This window comes from Salvelinus sp. IW2-2015, linkage group LG18, assembly GCF_002910315.2.
Source record: "Salvelinus sp. IW2-2015 linkage group LG18, ASM291031v2, whole genome shotgun sequence".
In the NCBI taxonomy this organism is placed as follows: domain Eukaryota; kingdom Metazoa; phylum Chordata; class Actinopteri; order Salmoniformes; family Salmonidae; genus Salvelinus; species Salvelinus sp. IW2-2015.
Window position 1 is genome coordinate 55,591,853 of NC_036858.1, and position 19,666 is coordinate 55,611,518.

The following is a 19,666-nucleotide window of genomic DNA, read 5'->3' on the forward strand; positions in this document are numbered from 1 at the left end:
TTGTCTATATTGAATACATCATTTAAACATTCACTGTGTAGGTTGGAAAAAGTATGTGAACCCTTAGGCTAATGACTTCTCCAAAAGCTAATTGGAGTCAGGAGTCACCTAACCTGGAGTCCAATCAATGAGACGAGATTGGAGATGTTGGTTAGAGCTGCCTTGCCKTATAAAAAAACACTCKCAAAATTTTGATTTTGCTATTCACAAGAAGCATTGCCTGATGTGAACAATGCCTTGAACAAAAGAGATCTCAGAAGACCTAAGATTAAGAACTGTTGACTTGCATAAAGCTGGGAAGGGTTACAAAATTATCTCTAAAAGCCTTGCTGTTCATCAGTCCACGGTAAGACAAATTGTCTATAAAATGAGAAAGTTCAGTACTGTTGCTACTTTRCTTAGGAGTGGCCATCCTGCAAAGATGACTGCAAGATCACAGTGCAGAATGCTCAATGAGGTCTAAGAAGAATCCTAGAGTGTCAGCTAAAGACTTACAGAAATCTCTGGAACACGCTAACATCTCTGTTGACGAGTCTACGATACGTAAAACACTAAACAAGAATGGTGTTCATGGGAGGACGTCACGGAAGAAGCCACTGCGGTCCAAAAAAAACATTGCTGCGCYTCTGAAGTTTGCAAAAATGCACCTGGATGTTCCAGCGCTACTGGCAAAATATTCTGTGGACAGATGAAACTACAGTTGAGTTGTTTGGAAGGAACACACAACACTGTGTGGAGGAAAAAGGCACAGCACACCAACATCAAAACCTCATCCCTTATGTAAAGTTTGGTGGAGGGAGCGTCATGGTTTGTGGCTGCTTTGATGCCTCAGGGCCTGGACAGCTTGCTATCATCGGCGGAAAAATGAATTCCCTAGTTTATCAAGACATTTTGCAGGAAAATGTTAGGCTATCTGACTGCCAATTGAAGCTCAACAGAAGTTGGGTGATGCAACAGGACAACAACCCAAAATACAGAAGTAAATCAACAACAGAATGGATTCAACAGAAGAAAATACACCTTCMGGAGTGGCCCAGTCAGAGTCCTGACCTCAACCCGATTGAGATGATGTGGCATGACCTCAAGAAAGCGGTTCACACCAGACATCCCAAGAATATTGCTGAACTGAAACAGTTTTGTAAAGAGGAATGGTCCAAAATTCCTCCTGACTGTTGTGCAGGTCTGATCCACAACTACAGAAAACATTTGGTTGAGGTTATTGCTGCCAAAGGAGGGTCAACCAGTTATTAAATCCAAGGGTTCACATACTTTTTCCACCCTGCGCTGTGAATGTTTACACGGTGTGTTCAATAAAGACGTGAAAAAGTATTGTTTGTGTTATTAGTTTAAGCAGACTGTTTGTCTATTGTTGTGACCTAGATGAAGTTCAGATCAAATTTTATGACCAATTTATGCAGAAATCCAGGTATTTCTAAAGGGTTCACATACTCTTTCTTGCCACTGTACTTGTCAGTAGTATAAACACCTGTACAGTTGATTACTGCTATTTGGGTTGTTAATCAGATTCATCCCGCCATTCTTGATTTTCTTTTTCCCCTCRTTACATTTTAATTGTCTAACATTTGTCTGCATTGTTAGGTGCTAGAAACATAAGTATTTCGCTGCACCCGCTAAACTGTGTATGCGACCAAAACTTAGATAACATACTGCAAACACCCCCCCCCCCCCCCAAATGTTGTTTTGAAGCCTTTGGAGAGCTAACACGGATTTCCACTTTGTAAAACCATAAAAAAAAAATGTGCATGGAATTTAATTCAGATATGTCATCTATAGATAACTTACCCAACTCAAACAATAATCAACCAAACTATAGTATATTACATGTTAAATAACATAAGATGAAACAAATTAAAGTACTTTTGAAATGCCATAGTTACACTAACATTGAAAGTAAATAGGTGCTCCCTTTGTTAAAACAAATGCAAAGTAACTAAATTCTCAGTTTTCAGGAACGTTAAAGATTTATCTCATGCTAAAAATATTGACACACTTTTTAACGTAACATTGGGTAAAGTTTAAGACGAGAATAATAAACAACTTACAATACATACATGTTAAAAATGGACCCTTATTCCCGTTGGTAAAATCTAGTTGGCTCAGCGCAAAGCTGTAGCAAAGCAACGCATGCTTCTGTCATAAACCAGTGCCTCGATGTCATAAATCACAGTACACTTTTCTGTGTTATTGTGCTGTCCTGCCTAGCAAAACCATTGATCCAGGTTATGTGCTTCAGTTTGAGATAAGTCCTGGTGTTTGTGCCTCTCATTGATGCTATTCCAACAACACAACCCACAGGTGTATCCCTCAGTAAGGTGTATCCCTCGGTAAGGTGTATCCCTCGGTAAGGTGTATCCTCGGTAAGGTGTTTCCCTCAGTAAGGTGTATCCCTCAGTAAGGTGTTTCCCTCTAGTAAGGTGCTATCCCTCAGTAAGGTGTATCCCTCAGTAAGGTGTATCCCTCAGTAAGGTGTTCCCTCAGTAAAGTGTAAATCCTCATAAGTGTTACCCTCAGTAAGTGTATCCCTCAGTAAGGTGTACCCTCAGTAAGTGGTGATCCCTCAGTAAGTGATCCTCAGTAGTGTATCCCTCGTAAGGGTATCCCTCGGTAAGGTATCCCTCGGTAAGTGTATTCCCTCGGTAAGGTGTATCCCTCGGTAAGGTGTATCCCTCGGTAAGGTTTTCCCTCGGGTAAAGTTTCCCTCAGTAAGGGTGTATCCCTCAGTAAGGTGTTCCCTCAGTAAGGTTTCCCTCAGTAAGGTGTATCCCTCAGTAAGTGTATTCCCTCAGTAAGTGATATCCCTCGGTAAGGTGTATCCCTCGGTAAGGTGTATCCCTCGGAAGGTGTATCCCTCGTAAGGTGTATCCCTCGTAAGGTGATCCCCTCGGTAGTGTATCCCTCGGTAAGGTATCCCGTAAGGTGTAATCCCTCAGTAAGCGCTTGCGTAAAAGATTCTGATGACAATAGTGTTTGTGTAAGATATCTGCTCTCCACATTGTGCCTCCCTGCTCTCCTCAACCCTACGGCTCCCCTCTCCCTATGGCTCCCTCGTACTTTCTGTCATCCACCCTATGAGAGTGGATGTTGGAAACATGCAGATCAGTCTAAGCAAGTTTAGGGCACCGTTCTGCATGGCTCGCTAATTCCCTATATAGTGCAATACTTTTGACCAGGGCACATAGGGCTCTGGTCCAAAGTAGTGCACTATATAGTGAATAGGGTGCCATTTGGGTCAAAGCCTAGGTATCTAGGCAACTCAACCCAATCCATTGAACCCAGCTGATCCTATTCAGTTTGCCTTGAGTGAAATGAAGAGGATTTAATCCAACATGGCATCCAGCTGGTCAGCGAGGTCACCAAACATGTTGCCGATTTCATCCAGAATATTCCCTGCTGCTTTCACTGTGCCGCTGTGACTGGAATAGAGAGAGGAGAGTGTTAACACAGTGAGTGTGTGTGTGTGTATATGTGTCTGCCGCATGTGTGTGTGTCTTACCCGTTAGTGTCGTCCTGAGCCAGTTTCCTCTCTACATCTTTCAACGCTTCCTCGAGTGACGTGCTGGTCTCATCCAGCCTCCTCTGAACCAGTACCTCRGAGCAGGCCTTACCAGCCTGGGCCTTTACTGCTCGCCCTGCCTGGCCTGGAGGCCCTGAGGTGTGGTAGGATGAAACGGGGGCTGCCTGGGCTGGGGAAGTGAAAACCACACTCTGGACCACATTGAGAGTCACACCAGGGGAACGGGCTGTAGGGGCTGACGTTATGGATGTGCTGCGCTGGGGAAGTCTAGAGACAGTAGCAGGCGTCTGGTGATTTACTGGCTTGGATGTTATTGTTTTCTGTGGACTGGCTGGTTTGGTTGCTGTTACTAGTTTCTGTGGATTGATTGGTATAGAGTTGGTTGTGTGTGTATTTTGTGGGCTGGCTGGTATATGGATAGTTGCCCGTGTCTGTTGACTGGCTGGTCTTGATGAAGTTGTGTGTATTTGTTGATTGGCTGGTATAGGAGTGGTTAATTTGGACGTTGTTGCTGTCTTCTGTTGACTGCCTGGTTTAGATGTAGTTGTGTGTATCGGTTGACTGCCTGGTTTAGATGTAGTTGTGTGTATCTGTTGACCAGCTGGTTTGAGTGGAGGGCTGGTTGGTTTGGAGGACAGAGGTGGTTTCTGGCCTTTCCCTGTCGATCCTACTCTCTGTAAACTGCGCTCTGACCCCACACCTGCTTCCTCCTCACTCTTTATGTCTCTGTTTGTGTGTGTGTGGAAGCCGTTGGACCGGCTGTGTGTGTGGGGCTGTGTGTGTGCGTCATCTTCGCTGGGGGTGAAGATCTCGTCCAGTGTGTGTGTGTCCCGGTCTTTGGGCTGACGCCGCCGTTTGACCGTGTCCGACTCTTTGAGGTTGAACTCTGGGACCTCCAGGGACTTTGGGGGCTGCATCTTTGGGTCTTCTAGAGAAGCCTGGGGTTGGATTTCAGGCTCTGCCTGGCAACCTGCTCCCAACCTGGGCCGCTGTTTGATGGTGAGGTTGCCCTCCTCTGCGAAGGGGAGATTCTCACTGGAGCTCCTCTGAAGCGACGTAGAGCTTTCCAATACTGAACCACTCTTCCTCCCTCTCTCCCCCTCCTCTTCTTGGATTCTCTCTATCCCTCCATCTCTATCCCTCCGCTCGCTCCCCATCCTCCTCAGGCCTTCCAGCCCCAGAGCGGGTACAGGTTTGTGGGAGGCGAGGGTGGGGGTGRGTGGGGAGGATAACTCTACCCCCTTAGGGGGACTGCCCCTGGGCCCGGACCCCTGTAGCCTGGCTGCGATGCTCCTCACACTGCCTGCACTCTCAGTCTCCACCCCTGGCACCTCCACCTCCACTGACACTACTGCCGCTCCTCCTGATTCGTTGGCCTGGCTGCCACTCACTGAGCTCAACCTCCTAGGTGGCGGTGGGGGCGGGCCTTTGTGGCGAGAGCGCACAGCGAATGTGTGGCTCCGGCTGATGTGMCGTTGGACTGCGGAGGATTGACCGCGGCCTGGTTTGCGCCCTAGTGTGGCATACGAGGGCATGGTCACCGGGGGAACGGATTCCTGCGCCGATAACTCGTCGTCTTCCGGTTCTCCATCTGACAGGGAATAGTGGGTCAGACTCTGGGTGCGTTTCTTAGGGCCCTTAAGGGCCTCTAGTCCTGGGAGGGGGACAGCTCCAGCATGGGGCTTGGGTAGACCACGCTGGCCCAGATCGGTACCTCCTCCCTGGGTGTGGAGGTAACTGAAGGTCCMCTGTGTGGGGGAGGCCTGGGGAGAGAAGGAGGGGCGGTGGGCGTGGGCAGGGGACTGGCAGGGTTTGGGTTTACTGGGCCCGGCTGGGTAGGCGAAGCGGGGCATCTTGCTGGGGGTGAGAGGAGGGGTGATGGGGGGCTGGCGCAGCTGGTCTGACCACAACTCTGTGGGTCTCTGCCTGTCTCTCTCTGGACTCCCTCCTCCCTCCTGTCTCGCCCACCTTCCTCCCACTCCCCCCAGGCTCTCGTCCGAGCGACTGTACGCTCCAGCCGATGCCAGAGTCTGTTGGTGATGCTCTTGGGAATATCCCGAAAAATTCCCAGAATTCCCAGATCCGCGGGAGCGCGTTCCAATGCTCTCCTGGCTGAGTGACATCGGCGACACCACACCCCTCACCACACCTCTCACACCCATCCCAAACCCCCCTATCCCCACCCCTCCTCCTCCTGCCCTGCCCATCATGGCGTTTTGAAGCTCTGTGCTCAGCTCGCTGTCCTGAAAGGAAAGGAGGGGTGTCCTGGGAGTGTGGGGGGATGGGGGGCAGCAGTCGGCAGGGGGCTCGGGGGGCTCGATAGCCACCAGCTCCAGAGCCGCGAGGGGTTTACTACACCGTAGCGTGCCGGAGCCAATGGCATGGTGACGAGAACGATGCAGGTCGCATAAACGCTTCACGGCTAACATCAGCTTCTTCTGATGACCTGGGAGAGAGAGAGAGAGACAAAATAAATTCAACAGAAATTGTAGAAAAAGAACAATGAAAAATAATGATGATAAAAAGTGGTTAAAAGGGTAAATCATTGGTTGTCGACACCAAGGCTGTTATATTGGTGAGGGGGAATGTGTCCAAGAGCTCTCACACACCCTTCTCACAGACAGATGACCTTGCTTAGTGTCAGTGCATCTGTGCATCTGCAGTGTGTGTCCCCGTGCGTGTGAAAATCCCTTACCCAGTTTAGTGATTCCTATCTCTGATAAGTCTTCCCATGTGATATCCTTGACGATGCTGATGGTGTCATAACCGTTCTCACACAGTCTTTTCTGGTAGTGAGGGAGACCAATTGCACTCAACCACTCTGACAGCTCAGACTGACAGAGGGAATGAGAGAGAGATGGAGAGGGAAACAAAGAAACAGCATTTATTCAATAGAGTGAGAGTGAGACAGAGAGTGAGACAGAGAGAGAAAGACAGAGGGACAGACAGAGAGAGAGAAAGACAGGGACAGAGCGTGTGCTTCTTGTCCAATGGTTGTACGACAAAACACAGTTACTGCTGATTGTAAAGCTGTACATGAAACACAAAGAACTAATTATTATTAATGACATAGAGAGAGAGAGAAATGTGCAGTCTATCAAAGGCCTGTTGTTATCAGCCATAACTGTGTGCAGAGTGCAAAGGTAATGTAAAAGTCTCTTACAGGGATGTAGTCAGGTAGCCATTCTGGGATGTTTAGGTTACCTATCTCCATGGAGATTTTCTTACGGTGGCCTGGCTTGGTCACACCGATAGCTGTCAGGTCCTGGAGAGACACACACCAGGTTAGAAAGCCCCACGACTAGGCTGTCAATGATAAAACTGACTACAGAACACATTAATCCATGCTCGTTAATTTTGTTGACCTAAAAAGAGGTAAATGTGTTATTAATCAATAAATGTGTGAATGGGGTAATACAATCCAGTGTCTGACCTCTGGGGTCATCCTACTGATAGTAGGCACATCGTATCCTGTTGTAAGGAAGTTAGCAGTGTAGCTCTCCAGCTGGAACTCACACAGCCATTGGTAGATGGCCTCAGAGTCCTATAGATAGAGAACAGAAGGTTATCACACATGCACAACCAAACCACATGAGGTTGGTGGTACCTTAATTGGGGAGGACGGGCTCTTAGTATTGGCTGGAACGGAATAAATGGAATGGTAATTGCACTCAAATCAAATCAAATGGTTTCCATGTGTTTGATACCATTCCATACCACTCCCCTCAGCAGCCTCCTGTGACACACACACACACCATATTCAACTCACCCTGCCCTCCAGGAGCTGATCTGGACGCAGGAAGCCACCCTGCTCCCCTGACCGAGTACCACCGCTGACCTGATGACGCGGACCACCTGGGAAAGAGAGAGATAGACAGGGAGATAGGGAAAGATTCAAAAATCACCAAAATCAGGACACCTACACCACCCGATGTCACAGGAAGGCCATAAAGATCATCAAGGACAACAACCACCCGAGCCACTGCCTGTTCACCCCGCTATCATCCAGAAGGCGAGGTCAGTACAGGTGCATCAAAGCAGGGACCGAGAGACTGAAAAACAGCTTCTATCTCAAGGCCATCAGACTGTTAAACAGCCACCACTAACATTGAGTGGCTGCTGCCAACATACTGACTCAACTCCAGCCACTTTAACAATGGAAAATTTATGCAAAAATGTATCACTAGCCACTTTAAACAATGGCACTTCATATAATGTTTACATACACTACATTACTCATATCATATGTATATACTGTACTCTATACCATCTACTGCATCTTGCCTATGCCGTTCTGTACCATCATTCATATATTTTTATGTACATATTCTTCATTTCTTTACACTTGTGTGTATAAGGTAGTTGTTGTGAAATTGATAGGTTAAATTACTCGTTGGTTATTACTGCATTGTCGGAACTAGAAGCACAAGCATTTCGCTACACTCGCATTAACATCTGCTAACCATGTGTATGTGACAAATAACATTTGATTTGATTTTAAATCAATGCACAGAGGTCACAGATAAGTTGGTAGAGCATGGCAACACCTGGATAGTGGGTTTGATACCTGGGACCACCCATATGTAAAAAATGTATGCACGCATTACTTTGTCCCTTTGGATAACAGTGTCTGCTAAAATGGCATATACATTGAGTACACCAAACATTAGGAACACTTTCCTAATATTGAGTTACAGAACAGCCTCAAGTCGTCTGAATGGCACACATACACAATCCATGTCTCAATTGTCTCAAGGCTTAAAAATCCTTCTTTAACCTGTCTCCTCCCCTTCATCTGCACTGATTGAAGTGGATTTAACAAGTGACATCAATAAGGGATCATAGCTTTCACCTGGATTCACCTGGTCAGTCTATGTCAAGGAAAAAGCAGATGTTCTTAATGTTTTGTATACTCAGCGGTGTATCACTAACAGCCTACTGTAACAGCAAGCTGAATGAAGGACTGAGGTAAAGCTGTATTATCTTGTAGATCTGTAGGGTCAGTCAACAGATTACTGCAGCTCACTGAAGAATGCATCTTCACCATTCCTCTCTGTCTCTCTCACCTGGGGCAATGGTTTTGATCCCAACCTCTCTCCTCCCTCCCTCCCTTCTCTCTCTCCTTCATTCCAAACATGTCAGGGCCCCATCCCCCCTCCAGAGGTGAAGAAAGCACCTGAGTGAGAGGTATTTGGCCCAGAGGGTATAGAGGGAGAGAGAGGCCCATGTGTTTGTGTCTGTACACACCTCATCAACCATCAACACCTACATCCAAAACACACTCATGCTTCTACTCACAAGGCTGACAAAAACAGAGACATAGAGAGAGCGCAACAGTGAGAGAGCGAGAGAGACTGAAAAAGCTGGAAACAGGGAGAGCTAGAATACAGAGAATACATTCAGCACACACAGCTTGTATGGACATATCAATACCATAGGTATACACTGTATCTGGAAGCTAGGCCTAAGCTGAGTAGTGTAGCAGTGAAGTGGAACACAGCGATCACACAGAGTACAGTGTATCACACCTTTATCGGTTTATAAGAATGCTGCCTGAACAGCACACAACCCTCATGTATCACATCTACCGGTTCTGAAAACAGAACATGACGCTTGAATGAAAGGACTACAGTGCAGAGCTGACTGAATAGGACCCTGTCTGTGCCAGTCTTACACATAGTCATGACCATACCCACACTACAAATGTTGCTGTAAACTTACATCAATGTTACACAGTTAGCTACTGGAATGATATATTACAGTACTGTAAAGAGAAATGCATTATGGGGCTCAATGGCACAACAACACTGCTGATCAGAAATGTGTATCCTAATTATCCAGCAGTCTCACTACAAAAACCCGGAATAAATACATATTCACCGCAGAACAGCAGAAAAAAATGCTCAGGTGAAGAAGTAAACAAACAAAACACACTTTAGTAAACAAAACTCTATGGGTCCATACTTAAGAACATTAGAAAAAAGTTTCAGATCAAACTTTTTCTCCATTTAATATGCATCTAACAAATCAAATCGTCGACGTAGTTGCACGTGATAAAACCCTACATAGCTGTTCCCATTACATAACCTGTCACATTTAGCACAARGCTAACCTGGCCAGGTGGCAGTGATTATGTCCGGTAACAAATTCTGCATCAGCCAATTACAAATGTTGACGTAGATGGACACGATAGAAGACTTGTCAAATGGCACCAACACACACATTTCTACTGGACCAATAACTCACAGTGTAGCGAGCCTGGCGCATGGTATTTGTTGCCGTAAGTTTGAATCCCCGGTGAGATATAGCTTTATCCTTTGAAATGTAGAATTACATTTATTTTCATAGTTTGTTGAGAAGGGAAGTGCAGCCAAAACCTTGTATATAATTATATTTAATGAGGAGCTTCTTGGAGTCCCTCTTGTAGACCGATACCTACAGAGGTGTAACGTTAGAACTGCCGGAGAGCACCAGAGCGATACTCTGTCACTTCTCAGAATGCTGGTCTTTAATAAAGTTTAGATCAAAGCTGAATAAATGTCTCGCAATAACTTAATGATTAATTTGTATTCTACCAAGGCCGAACATACCGTATATAATAACATAGTGTAACGTTATTGTTAGACTAAAAACACCACTTAATTTCTTATGTAGGCTACACTTACATGTAAAACGTTTTATATGCATATTAAATTAATCCACTTCGTCACATATGCGTTATWTGAATCGAGCATCAAGGACCAGCAGTGAACAGTTTTTTCCTTAATAAACAAGCTTGACGCGAAGGGGCCTCGAACCCACATCTGGTGTGGATGGACAAAATCAATATGCCTTCGATGGCGCGTTCCCGGTCTACTCAGCATGTTACTGTACCCCGAAGATACAGTCAATCACCTTAGCGGCATACGCCATCCAGTAGGATGATATTAGTGGTACATGACAGTTATTTGAGTAACTTACATGTTGTGTAGACCTCCTTTATGTTTTTCCAGTAAAAGCACATGGATGTGTGTTAAGCAAAAAGGTGCGACTTTTGTCATATATGCGAGAACATGCCTTTCGAATTGTGTCTAACGCTAGTAGCCTAGTCAAGAATGCATCTGGCAATATTGGGACTAAACTTTTTAGACCAAGTAAACCTTGAATGTGGAGGTTTAAAATATCCCTCTGGTGACCAAATTGACCTATTTTAAGAAATGCCATWGGTTGGTGGATATAAAGTCTAAGATCTTTMATAGGCTGATGAGGAATTTGTTACAGCATAGGGCTAAATGAGCCAGACAGGCTAACATGTAGCGTTGTATCACGTGCATCTCAAACTTTGAATAATGTTTGCAAGTATGGACCCCATGTATTTAGTTATAATAATGAAAGTTAGCATTTTTCGTCATTCCATCTTTTGGAGGCAGCTCTGCAGAGTTGTCACGAGCTGGCACAGCCACAAAATCTAATTTMAAAACTAACCCTAACCACACTGCTAACCCTAATGCTTAACCCTAACCTTAAATTAAGACCAAAAAGCGATTTTTGTTTTCATACAATATAGCCAATTTTTACTTTAAAAGCTGTCCCATCTAGCGGATATCGCTCGGTTCTGCCTCCAGGACAAGACTCATCCCAATAAACGCCAACCTGCCAAAATAACCTTATCTTCTAACTTGCTACATTTAGCCTGAAAATAGAGATGAAACCTTTTCACCCTGGCTCTCTGACAGACTACATTTGAGGTTGTTTTTTCCTGTTTCTCCAGGTTGTTTAGGTCAAACAACACACAATGGTAAACGTCTCCAGTAAAATTATAATCACACTAAAATAAGAGTAATTAATAGCTGAAGAGATTGCAGATAATAACAAGGAATAGCCAGGAGTAGTAAGTCTTACCCCTCAGGAACAAGGAAAGTGGTGGAGCTCCTGTCTTTTTGCACCGCATCTCTCTGCCTCTGTGAAACTGAGTCATAAACATCTCTCTCTCATCTGGCTTCTGTTATTCTCTTTCTTCTCTTTCAACCCATCTCCAATGTCTCCCTCTACTCTGACTCTCTACTCTGACTCTCTCTCACACACAGACTATGTTTTGTTATTGTCTTTCTCTGTCTGTCTCCTCCCCTTTCTCTCTTAACCACTCCCTCTCTCTGTCCTGTTGAAGTCTTTCTGTTGTGGTCTCTCTCCCCATCCCTTCCTCCTCCCTTCCATGTCAGGAGCAGCTGATAGTGGTTTGTTCAGGCCTTACTCAGCAGAACACCATAAGCTGACAGAATACCTGTCTCTCTCTTTCCTCTTGTCCTATCGCGAACCCACAGATGCGAGACCAAAGACTCACTGTGTCTCTTTTTATTGCTTCTGTAGAGAGCTGAGCTTCTGTCTGTGTCCCAAATGGTAACCTATTTCCTATATAGTGCACTACTTTTGACCAGAGACCTATGGGCAATGCCATTTGGGACTCAACCTCTGTCTTTTATGTTTTGCAGTGAGGTGAGCTGGAGCTGAAATCTCCTCATGTATTTTATTGGTTTATGATGAGGAGATCCGTTGTCTATATTGGTTTGTGGAGAGGTAAGTTTCTGTGTTTATCGGCTGTGTAGAAAGCTGGTTTATGAATTGTTGATGTAGAGGGGTAAGCACTGTATTTCTTTCTCATTTCCCCACTGCCCTGTGGCTATAGCTAGCTACTATAGGCCTGGCCTGGGCTAGAAGGTGGATCGTCTGACCTCGTAGACTGAATACAGCTAGTTTAACAGACAAAAAGGCATACAGAATATACTGTATCTACTGAAAATTACAGACAAAATGTCTGTGGGGTTGGCATGGGCAAATGCTGAGTATAAATAGAGAAAGAGTTGAAGGGAAAGGGAAGAGATGAGAGGAGGGTAGAGCAGAAGGGTAAGTAGTGTAAAGTAGGGTTGTGGTCAATTCCATTWCAATTCAGAAAGTAAATCAAATGCCAATTCTAATTCCAAATGTTGCTAATTGAAAAGTATTCAAGAGATTTGGAATTTCAGTGTACTTCCGGAATTGAAATGGAATTGACCCTAACCCTGGTGCACAGTATTGTAACTAACCTGTAGATCCATCAGGTTGTTTGTTGTGGACTGGTCCTACTGAGCGAAACTGCTGTTCTGATTCACCAGCAGAGGGAGCCAGCTACACACAGAAAGAGGAAGAACTTGTTCAGCTCTTTGTGGTCCATATGACTGTTAATAATATGTTTTTCCTGCAACCAAGTGTAACCTTTACTTCAGCTAGTGATATCTATAACATTTAAAAAATAATTGCCAGGTCACTGTGCTCACCTTGGCCATGTAGGAACCCAATGTGGCTGCGGTTTGGCGAGTGTGTGACCCGTTCTGTCCAAAGCTGTTCTCGGAGCTCTGCCCGCTGCCAGCACTACGACTGCTGCCCACACTACCTGCACTGCTGCCTGCACTGCCAACACTGTTCCTGTCTCCTGCTAGAGGGAGAATGAGGAGGGGGGATGAGAGAGGGAGGGAGTATAACATTGTGGCAAAGTTTGCTTCCATGGGCACTGTCACCCCTCGTCAGGGAGGGAGAGAAAGGAAGACAGAAAGAGAGGATCAGTGGAGAAGTGTACAGTACAAGATTGGGTCAAGATCAGGGAATCAGCTGGGAATGGACACTTGGACTGGACACTTGGACAGGACACTTGGAGGGAAACAGGTCAGCAGCATGGGTCTTTAGGTGGGGATGGAGGCATTAATTTGGACTTTATGAGGGGGAGAGGGTGGTACATCTAGCAGAGTGGGTAAACAGAGGGGCACGGGGTAGTCTGGGTAATTGGGTAGCTGGGTACACACACTCTTACCAGTGTGAGAGTTCCTGAGGACCCATATGTCCTCACTGGGGCTAGCTGGACTAGCTGGGGCTGAAAGGAGACTGCCAGGTGTACAGGTACCTAACAAAAACACATACTGTAAGCCAGGGCTGGTGGAGGTGTGCTGGGGAMTGGGGGCCATGGGGGAGAGCAGGGTCAGAGGACTCCAGGGTGACTCTCAGCGGGGCTAAGGCGGGTATGGAGTAGGGGGTGGGGGTATTGGGGGGTTGTCAGGGCCCCAATGGAAACAATAGGCCACAAAATTGACTTAGTGGATGGAGAGAAGTAGTAGAGGTCGAGAACATCTGGAAATAACTGTCACCTATTTTAGATTTAGTTTTAGTCTTTATGATTAAAATACCTTTTAGTCTTAGTCCCATTTCACCCTTCTTAGTTTTAGTTATTATCAGTTGACTAAAACTCTGGACAATTTTAGTCTAGTTTTAGTCAGTAATTTGTCTTATTTTAAGCATTGTAGATTTCACACAAACCTCTAACTTAACTTCCAACATGCACATAATAGCTTCCACTCCCTTAGTCACAGCCAATTTAGTAAATTCATGGTCAGTGATTTTTTTCGATTAAATAATTAACATTTAGGCTATGTCTAACTTCCACGATGTGCACATTCAGATAGCCTTGTCCAACTAGGCCTCCTATCCCCTTGTATACCTTAGCTGGCAACATTGGTATTGTGGCAGATTGTAACCAATGCCAGCCATAATTAACCATATACTATAAAGCCTTGGCTACAGGTTAAACAATTTACAGCTCAGATTTTATCCCCATCATAACTGTCATGGGGGTAAATAACAGTGGTTTCCTTGAAAAGGGGATAATTTGATCTTTCAAGAAATGCCAGAAGTATTACTGTACTCCTAATATCCAACAAATAGCATTTGTTTTTCCCATAGGAAAAAAGCAACCGCAACTCGCGTTTGTGGACGGCGAGAAACCGCATCTGAATGAATAACAGTGCTCGTAGGAAAGTAGAGCTTCTGAAGTGATCAAAGCAAAAATGTCCTACATGAAAGTAAGATAGAGAGTAAACATGATTGTTTATAGTTGAGGTTAGTTACAAGTCAAGTYTCCTMGCTTTGCATCAGTTCAAAAGATTTAGGGGTGACTGAAGAGAACGCCTGGGAGCTGTGTGGGAGAGCCGCGCCTYTCAGCTCAATCAAATTAGATGTCAATTCTGCCAATGAGAGGATTGCATTCAATGATTGGGCAAAACAGATGAAAAGGAGCTTCATGTCAAATTAAATGCCCATTAGTCTCACGTGTAATTATTGTCTCGTCACATTTTCGGTGACTAAAATGAAAAGTAATTTGTAATAGTTAGTGGTTTTCCCAGGGCATCTCTTCTCATGATCATCATAGATTTACTCAGGAAAAATTGGTCGTTGAATAGCATTTTTTGTCATAGTTATTGTTGATGGAATTAACACTGGCGTGTGGGTGTGTGCATGCTTGTGTGTACCTGCGTGGTCGTAGTACAAGGTGTAGGAGTCATCAGTCTGGGGGGTGGAGCCAATACTGGTGGGAGGAGCTCTGGACAGGAAGTGCTGCTGCCGTTGGCTTGGCAACGAGACCTGACGTGAGAGAGTACCCCCTGCAGACCAGAAGCAAAACACAACCACAGAGCTTAAAGCGGTGGTATTCAAATTGTTTCTGTGGGGATGCCATTTTATCCACCAGAATTTCTGGTGACCCCAACACACCCCAAATCTAATGACAACCTTAAAAMCGGCACGTTTACATTTTTACAAGTKATTACATTTTTATCTCTCTTATCAACATGAAAATAAAACAGTAAGTACATTTACTCAATAAAATAGTATTTTTCAAATTATCTTTAAAAAAAAAGTTTGTATATTGTCTCGTACAATAATTTTGTCGAACGCACAGCAATTCCCCCGCGACCTCACTAAGGATACCACTAGTTTGGATACCACTAGGGGTACCCCGACTTTGAATAACACTGGCTAAATTAAAGGATGGAGGAGGTGTGTGTGTTTGCAACTAGTACACACCGAGGATATGTATCCTGCATTCTATCCTTACAGATTCATAAAACCGCCAAGGCAGCTAAATATATGTATGAATCTCCAAGCTCCTTATGTAATAGCTAGTGAATGAATGTGACAAAATGGTGGTAGCAAAGTGGTTCAGCAGGACCTTTCATTCCCATAGAGCCATAGAGAGGGCTTTCATATCAGCACTAATGCTGAGGGAGGCTTACTAGGCTCTCAGTGTGTGTGTGTCCACGAAAGCAGTGGGATGCTGACATATCACACACACACACACACACACACACACACACACACACACACACACGCACATTTCTGACTTCGCCTCTGATAAGTTTGCTCTCATAGCAAGGACCTGTCAACGACTCAACTGAGCTTTCAACTGGGATTTCCCTTCACACACACAAACTTGTGCACTCACACTTCTAACGCAGTCTCGGGGGTTTAGAACTGAGCTGACACTTCCCAATCTGGCCCTGCTAATCTGATTAAACGGTGTGTGTGAGTTTGTGTGTCTGCCTCCGTGAGTGTGTGTGTATGTACTGTGTGTGTGTGTGTGTGTGTGTGTATGTTATTTGAGAGTTTATTTCAGGACCTCTAGCTCAGTTAGGGCTGCTGTTTGGTATACCGATGGGTATTTACAGCTGTATAGTTGGTGTGGTATTCTATTGTTGAACCAAGCTACAGTGGCAAGAAAAAGTATGTGAACCCTTTGGAAATACCTGGATTTTTGCATAAATTGGTCKWAAATTTTATCTGATCTTCATCTWGGTCAAAACAATAGACAAACACAGTCTGCTTAAACTAATAACACACAATAATTATACGTTTTCAGGTCTTTYTTGAACACACRGMYTAAACATTCACAGRGCAGGGWGGAAAAAGTATGTGAACACTTGGATGTAATAACTGGTTGACCCTCCATTGGCAGCAATAACATCAACCAAATGTTTTCTGTAGTTGTGGATCAGACCTGCACAACGGTCAGGAGGAATTTTGGACCATTCCTCTTTACAAAACTTTCAGTTCAGCAATATTCTTGGGATGTCTGGTGTGAACTGATCTCTTGAGGTCATGCCACATCATSTCAATCGGGTTGAGGTCAGGACTCTGACTGGGCCACCCCAGAAGGTGTATTTTCTTCTGTTGAATCCATTCTGTTGTTGATTTACTTCTGTATTTTGGGTTGTTGTCRTGTTGCATCACACAACTTCTGTTGAGCTTCAATTGGTGGACAGATAGCCTAACATTCTCCTGCAAAATGTCTTGATAAACTTGGGAATTCATTTTTCCGTCGATGACAGCAAGCTGTCCAGGCCCTGAGGCAGCAAAGCAGCCCCAAACCATGATGCTCCCTCCACCTACTTTACAGTTGGGATGAGGTTCTGATGTTGGTGTGCTGTGCATTTTTTTCTCCACACATAGTATTGTGTGTTCCTTCCAAACAACTCAACTGTAGTTTCATCTGTCCACAGAATATTTTGCCAGTAGCGCTGTGGAACATCCAGGTGCACTTTTGCAAACTTCAGCTCTAACCAACATCTCTAATCTTGTGTCATTGATTGGACACCAGGTTAGCTGACTCCTGACTCCAATTAGCTTTTGGAGTCAGGCCTAGGGGTTCAAATACTTTTTCCAACCTATGAATGTTTAAATGATGTATTCAATATAGTCAAGAAAAATACAATAATTTAGTTTAAGCACACTTTGTTTGTCTATTGTTGTGACTTAGACGAAGATCAGATCAAATTTGATGACCAATATATTCAGAAATCCAGATACTTCCAAAGGGTTCACATACTTTTCTTGCCACTGTAAATGTGAAGGTATGTGTTTGTGGCTGCATGCATGCACGTGAGTGTCTGGTGTGTACGCTTCGGCATGTGTGATTTATGTGTGTGTGTGTGTATATACCTGCTCTCCTGCTGATGACCTCCACTACAGACGGAGGGAAGTATCCAACCCGGTCCGTTCCTCTCTGGTTGTCATGGATATAACCTTTCCACCTCCCGTCCATGTGCTGCTCCAACACCTGAAATCAACCATTCATCATTCAGCATTATAGCTGTGCTATTTGTGMGAATGTGTGTTGATTATAAGTGGTTATTGGTCAACTTCTACCCACAGAATGGTCGCACCACCGGATGTGAGAGCTGTTACATTGAAGTCTAGGTCGTAGTCATTAGTGCACACAGTAGCAAACAGTTTTAGAACGATAACAAGAGTTTCTTATTGACAAGTTCAGGTAGTCCCTCCCCGTTTCAGTCTGTTTTCTTCTGTTTGTTGAGTGAATACAACCCTGCTTGTGCTGTACACATGAAACCCAACATATATGCATAATATCTAGTATTCTACGCCAAATCTATCTCTATGAGTAACGGAAATGGACTTATTAACATTCCAATGAGGGCAGGGTGTGTGTGCATGTGTGCAAGCTTTTGTGTGTGTGTACAGGGTTAGAGAGGGCTAGGGCAGACAGGGTTGGCACAGGACAGGGTACAGTACACAGCATCCTCACTGTGTATGTGTGCCAGGCCAGCTGAGTGGATCTATGGAAGACATGCCCCAGGGAACACTACAATGGAAGAGCTAACACACACACTTTCTGAGCGAACACATACACAAACAATTTCTGAGCGTGTCTTAACAAATACCCAGAGGGGCCAAAAACAAATATCAGACAGTGTAGCTAGCACACTGAAGGTATGACACACACACATAGCTTGCAAATGGGAATATCTCAAGCTATGGAATGCACTAACTAATGACAGACTGACAGGAGCGTGTCTTTGCCTGCTAGGTACCTCAGAACAACCTCCAACTCTACTCTAACTTCTTACACAGTGTAGTCAATTAACCCTAGACATACTGCCAACAGAGCAGCATACCTCACACCATAATTACAAACAACCCGTTGACAACTTAAGAGTACACCAAATTACCACAAKACTCCACACCTCACTCCACAAACAAAACGTCCACAATGTACAGACTTACACGCTTAACAGTAGGGCACACCAAATTACCGTCAGACACTTTAAAATATCTCACACCATAACCACAAACCTCTAGAAACAAACTCACAAGTACACAGATTTCCACCTCACAATGCAGCTACCTCAAGACAGTAGTTCTCCTCATTCAATCTAGTTCTGAAAGCAGCTCAGCCTCCAGGGCAGGAACAAATGTGATTGTTTACTTTTAGGTACGAACACAGATGCACGCTAGTGTACCATAATGAGGTCTCCTGCTCGGAGGTTGAGGGCTGTAGGGTCATGAAGGTTCCAGTAGTCCTTCACCGCTCTCACCTGGAGAGACCCTAARGCTTCTAGAGAGAGAAKGAGAGAAAGAAAGAGAGATAGATGTTAGAGAGAGACGGAGACAGCGAGAGACAGAAAGAAAGACCGAGAGAGAGAGAGGAATTACATATTATAGACCAAATCAGAACAAAACAATACTCCCAGGGGGAAAATGTCTAAAAGCATGAACTGGAGAATGCATAGGAAACAATCCACCACCCTGGGAAATATACAGTGGAGTGGTAGGTCCAGAAATCCAAGAGAGTAATATGTAGGAGAGGAGGCCTATCTATCTCACCTCGTAATAGTATCTTGATGTCCTTGCTMGCTGATGAGGTGGTGAACTGGTTAACGTTGTCCAGAGCTGTCTGGTTGTACGTGTTACATAGAAAGCGGGAGCCAAGGGCACTGTGTCCCGGTGTTGTTGCTGTGTAGTTGCTGTTCATGCCCTCCCCATTGACTAATAGACTGTATGTATGTATCAAGGTGGCATCTAGATGGTTATCAATATTAGTTATTTCTTGTGTAGACTGCTTTCCTATTTGAAATAAATTCATATGAGAGAAAAAAAATGGCATGTTAGCTACCTCTGGCGACATGACCGTGATACCCAGTAGGAAGGCAGGCACAACACCGGTGCATTGGTCGCCTCTATCCACTCATAGTGCAGCCCAATCAGCCACGCAAAATGGTCTTGAATGGCAACAAATCTGCCCAATTAGCTGATTCGCTTTCCATACACCCACTCCTTTCGACACACCCACTCACCCATACTCCAGTCGCCATATTGTGCTGCAGCTACCCATCATTTTTAGGGAGTGTGTGCATGCTGTGTCTTGGAGACTAACGGTGTGTGTGTGTGTGTGTGGTTGTGTGTGTGTGTGTGTGTGTGTGTGTGTGTGTGTGTGTGTGTGTTGTGTGTGTGTGTGTGTGTGTGTGTCCGCCCATGCAGGCTGGTATTGATGTAAACTAT

General features: G+C 44.8%; 1 protein-coding gene and 1 long non-coding RNA gene across 3 annotated transcripts in view; one reads left to right on the forward strand and one right to left on the reverse strand.

Moving 5' to 3' along the window:
- The first annotated feature begins 2,262 nt into the window (after positions 1-2,262).
- LOC139029169 (uncharacterized) lies at positions 2,263-2,850 on the forward strand. 2 transcript variants are annotated; one of them, XR_011481458.1, is made up of 3 exons: positions 2,263-2,333; positions 2,384-2,489; positions 2,763-2,850. It is a non-coding gene; the product is annotated as an uncharacterized lncRNA (long non-coding RNA). The 2 variants fall into 2 exon arrangements; XR_011481459.1 differs by having other exon boundaries at positions 2,277-2,350.
- A 98-nt stretch (positions 2,851-2,948) lies between these two features.
- LOC111978576 (caskin-2) overlaps positions 2,949-19,666 on the reverse strand; it is a 24,412-nt gene continuing 7,694 nt past the window's right edge. The window contains exons 3-15 of the mRNA XM_070448711.1: positions 18,992-19,161; positions 18,628-18,722; positions 17,309-17,426; positions 14,845-14,976; positions 13,356-13,445; positions 12,826-12,983; positions 12,595-12,676; positions 7,305-7,390; positions 6,969-7,079; positions 6,699-6,800; positions 6,231-6,369; positions 3,515-5,981; positions 2,949-3,434 (exon numbers count right to left, since the gene is read on the reverse strand). Of these exons, the coding sequence (XP_070304812.1) occupies positions 3,338-3,434; positions 3,515-5,981; positions 6,231-6,369; positions 6,699-6,800; positions 6,969-7,079; positions 7,305-7,390; positions 12,595-12,676; positions 12,826-12,983; positions 13,356-13,445; positions 14,845-14,976; positions 17,309-17,426; positions 18,628-18,722; positions 18,992-19,161 (3,847 nt within the window). The 3' untranslated portion in view covers positions 2,949-3,337. The remainder of the gene's footprint in view (positions 3,435-3,514; positions 5,982-6,230; positions 6,370-6,698; positions 6,801-6,968; positions 7,080-7,304; positions 7,391-12,594; positions 12,677-12,825; positions 12,984-13,355; positions 13,446-14,844; positions 14,977-17,308; positions 17,427-18,627; positions 18,723-18,991; positions 19,162-19,666) is intronic.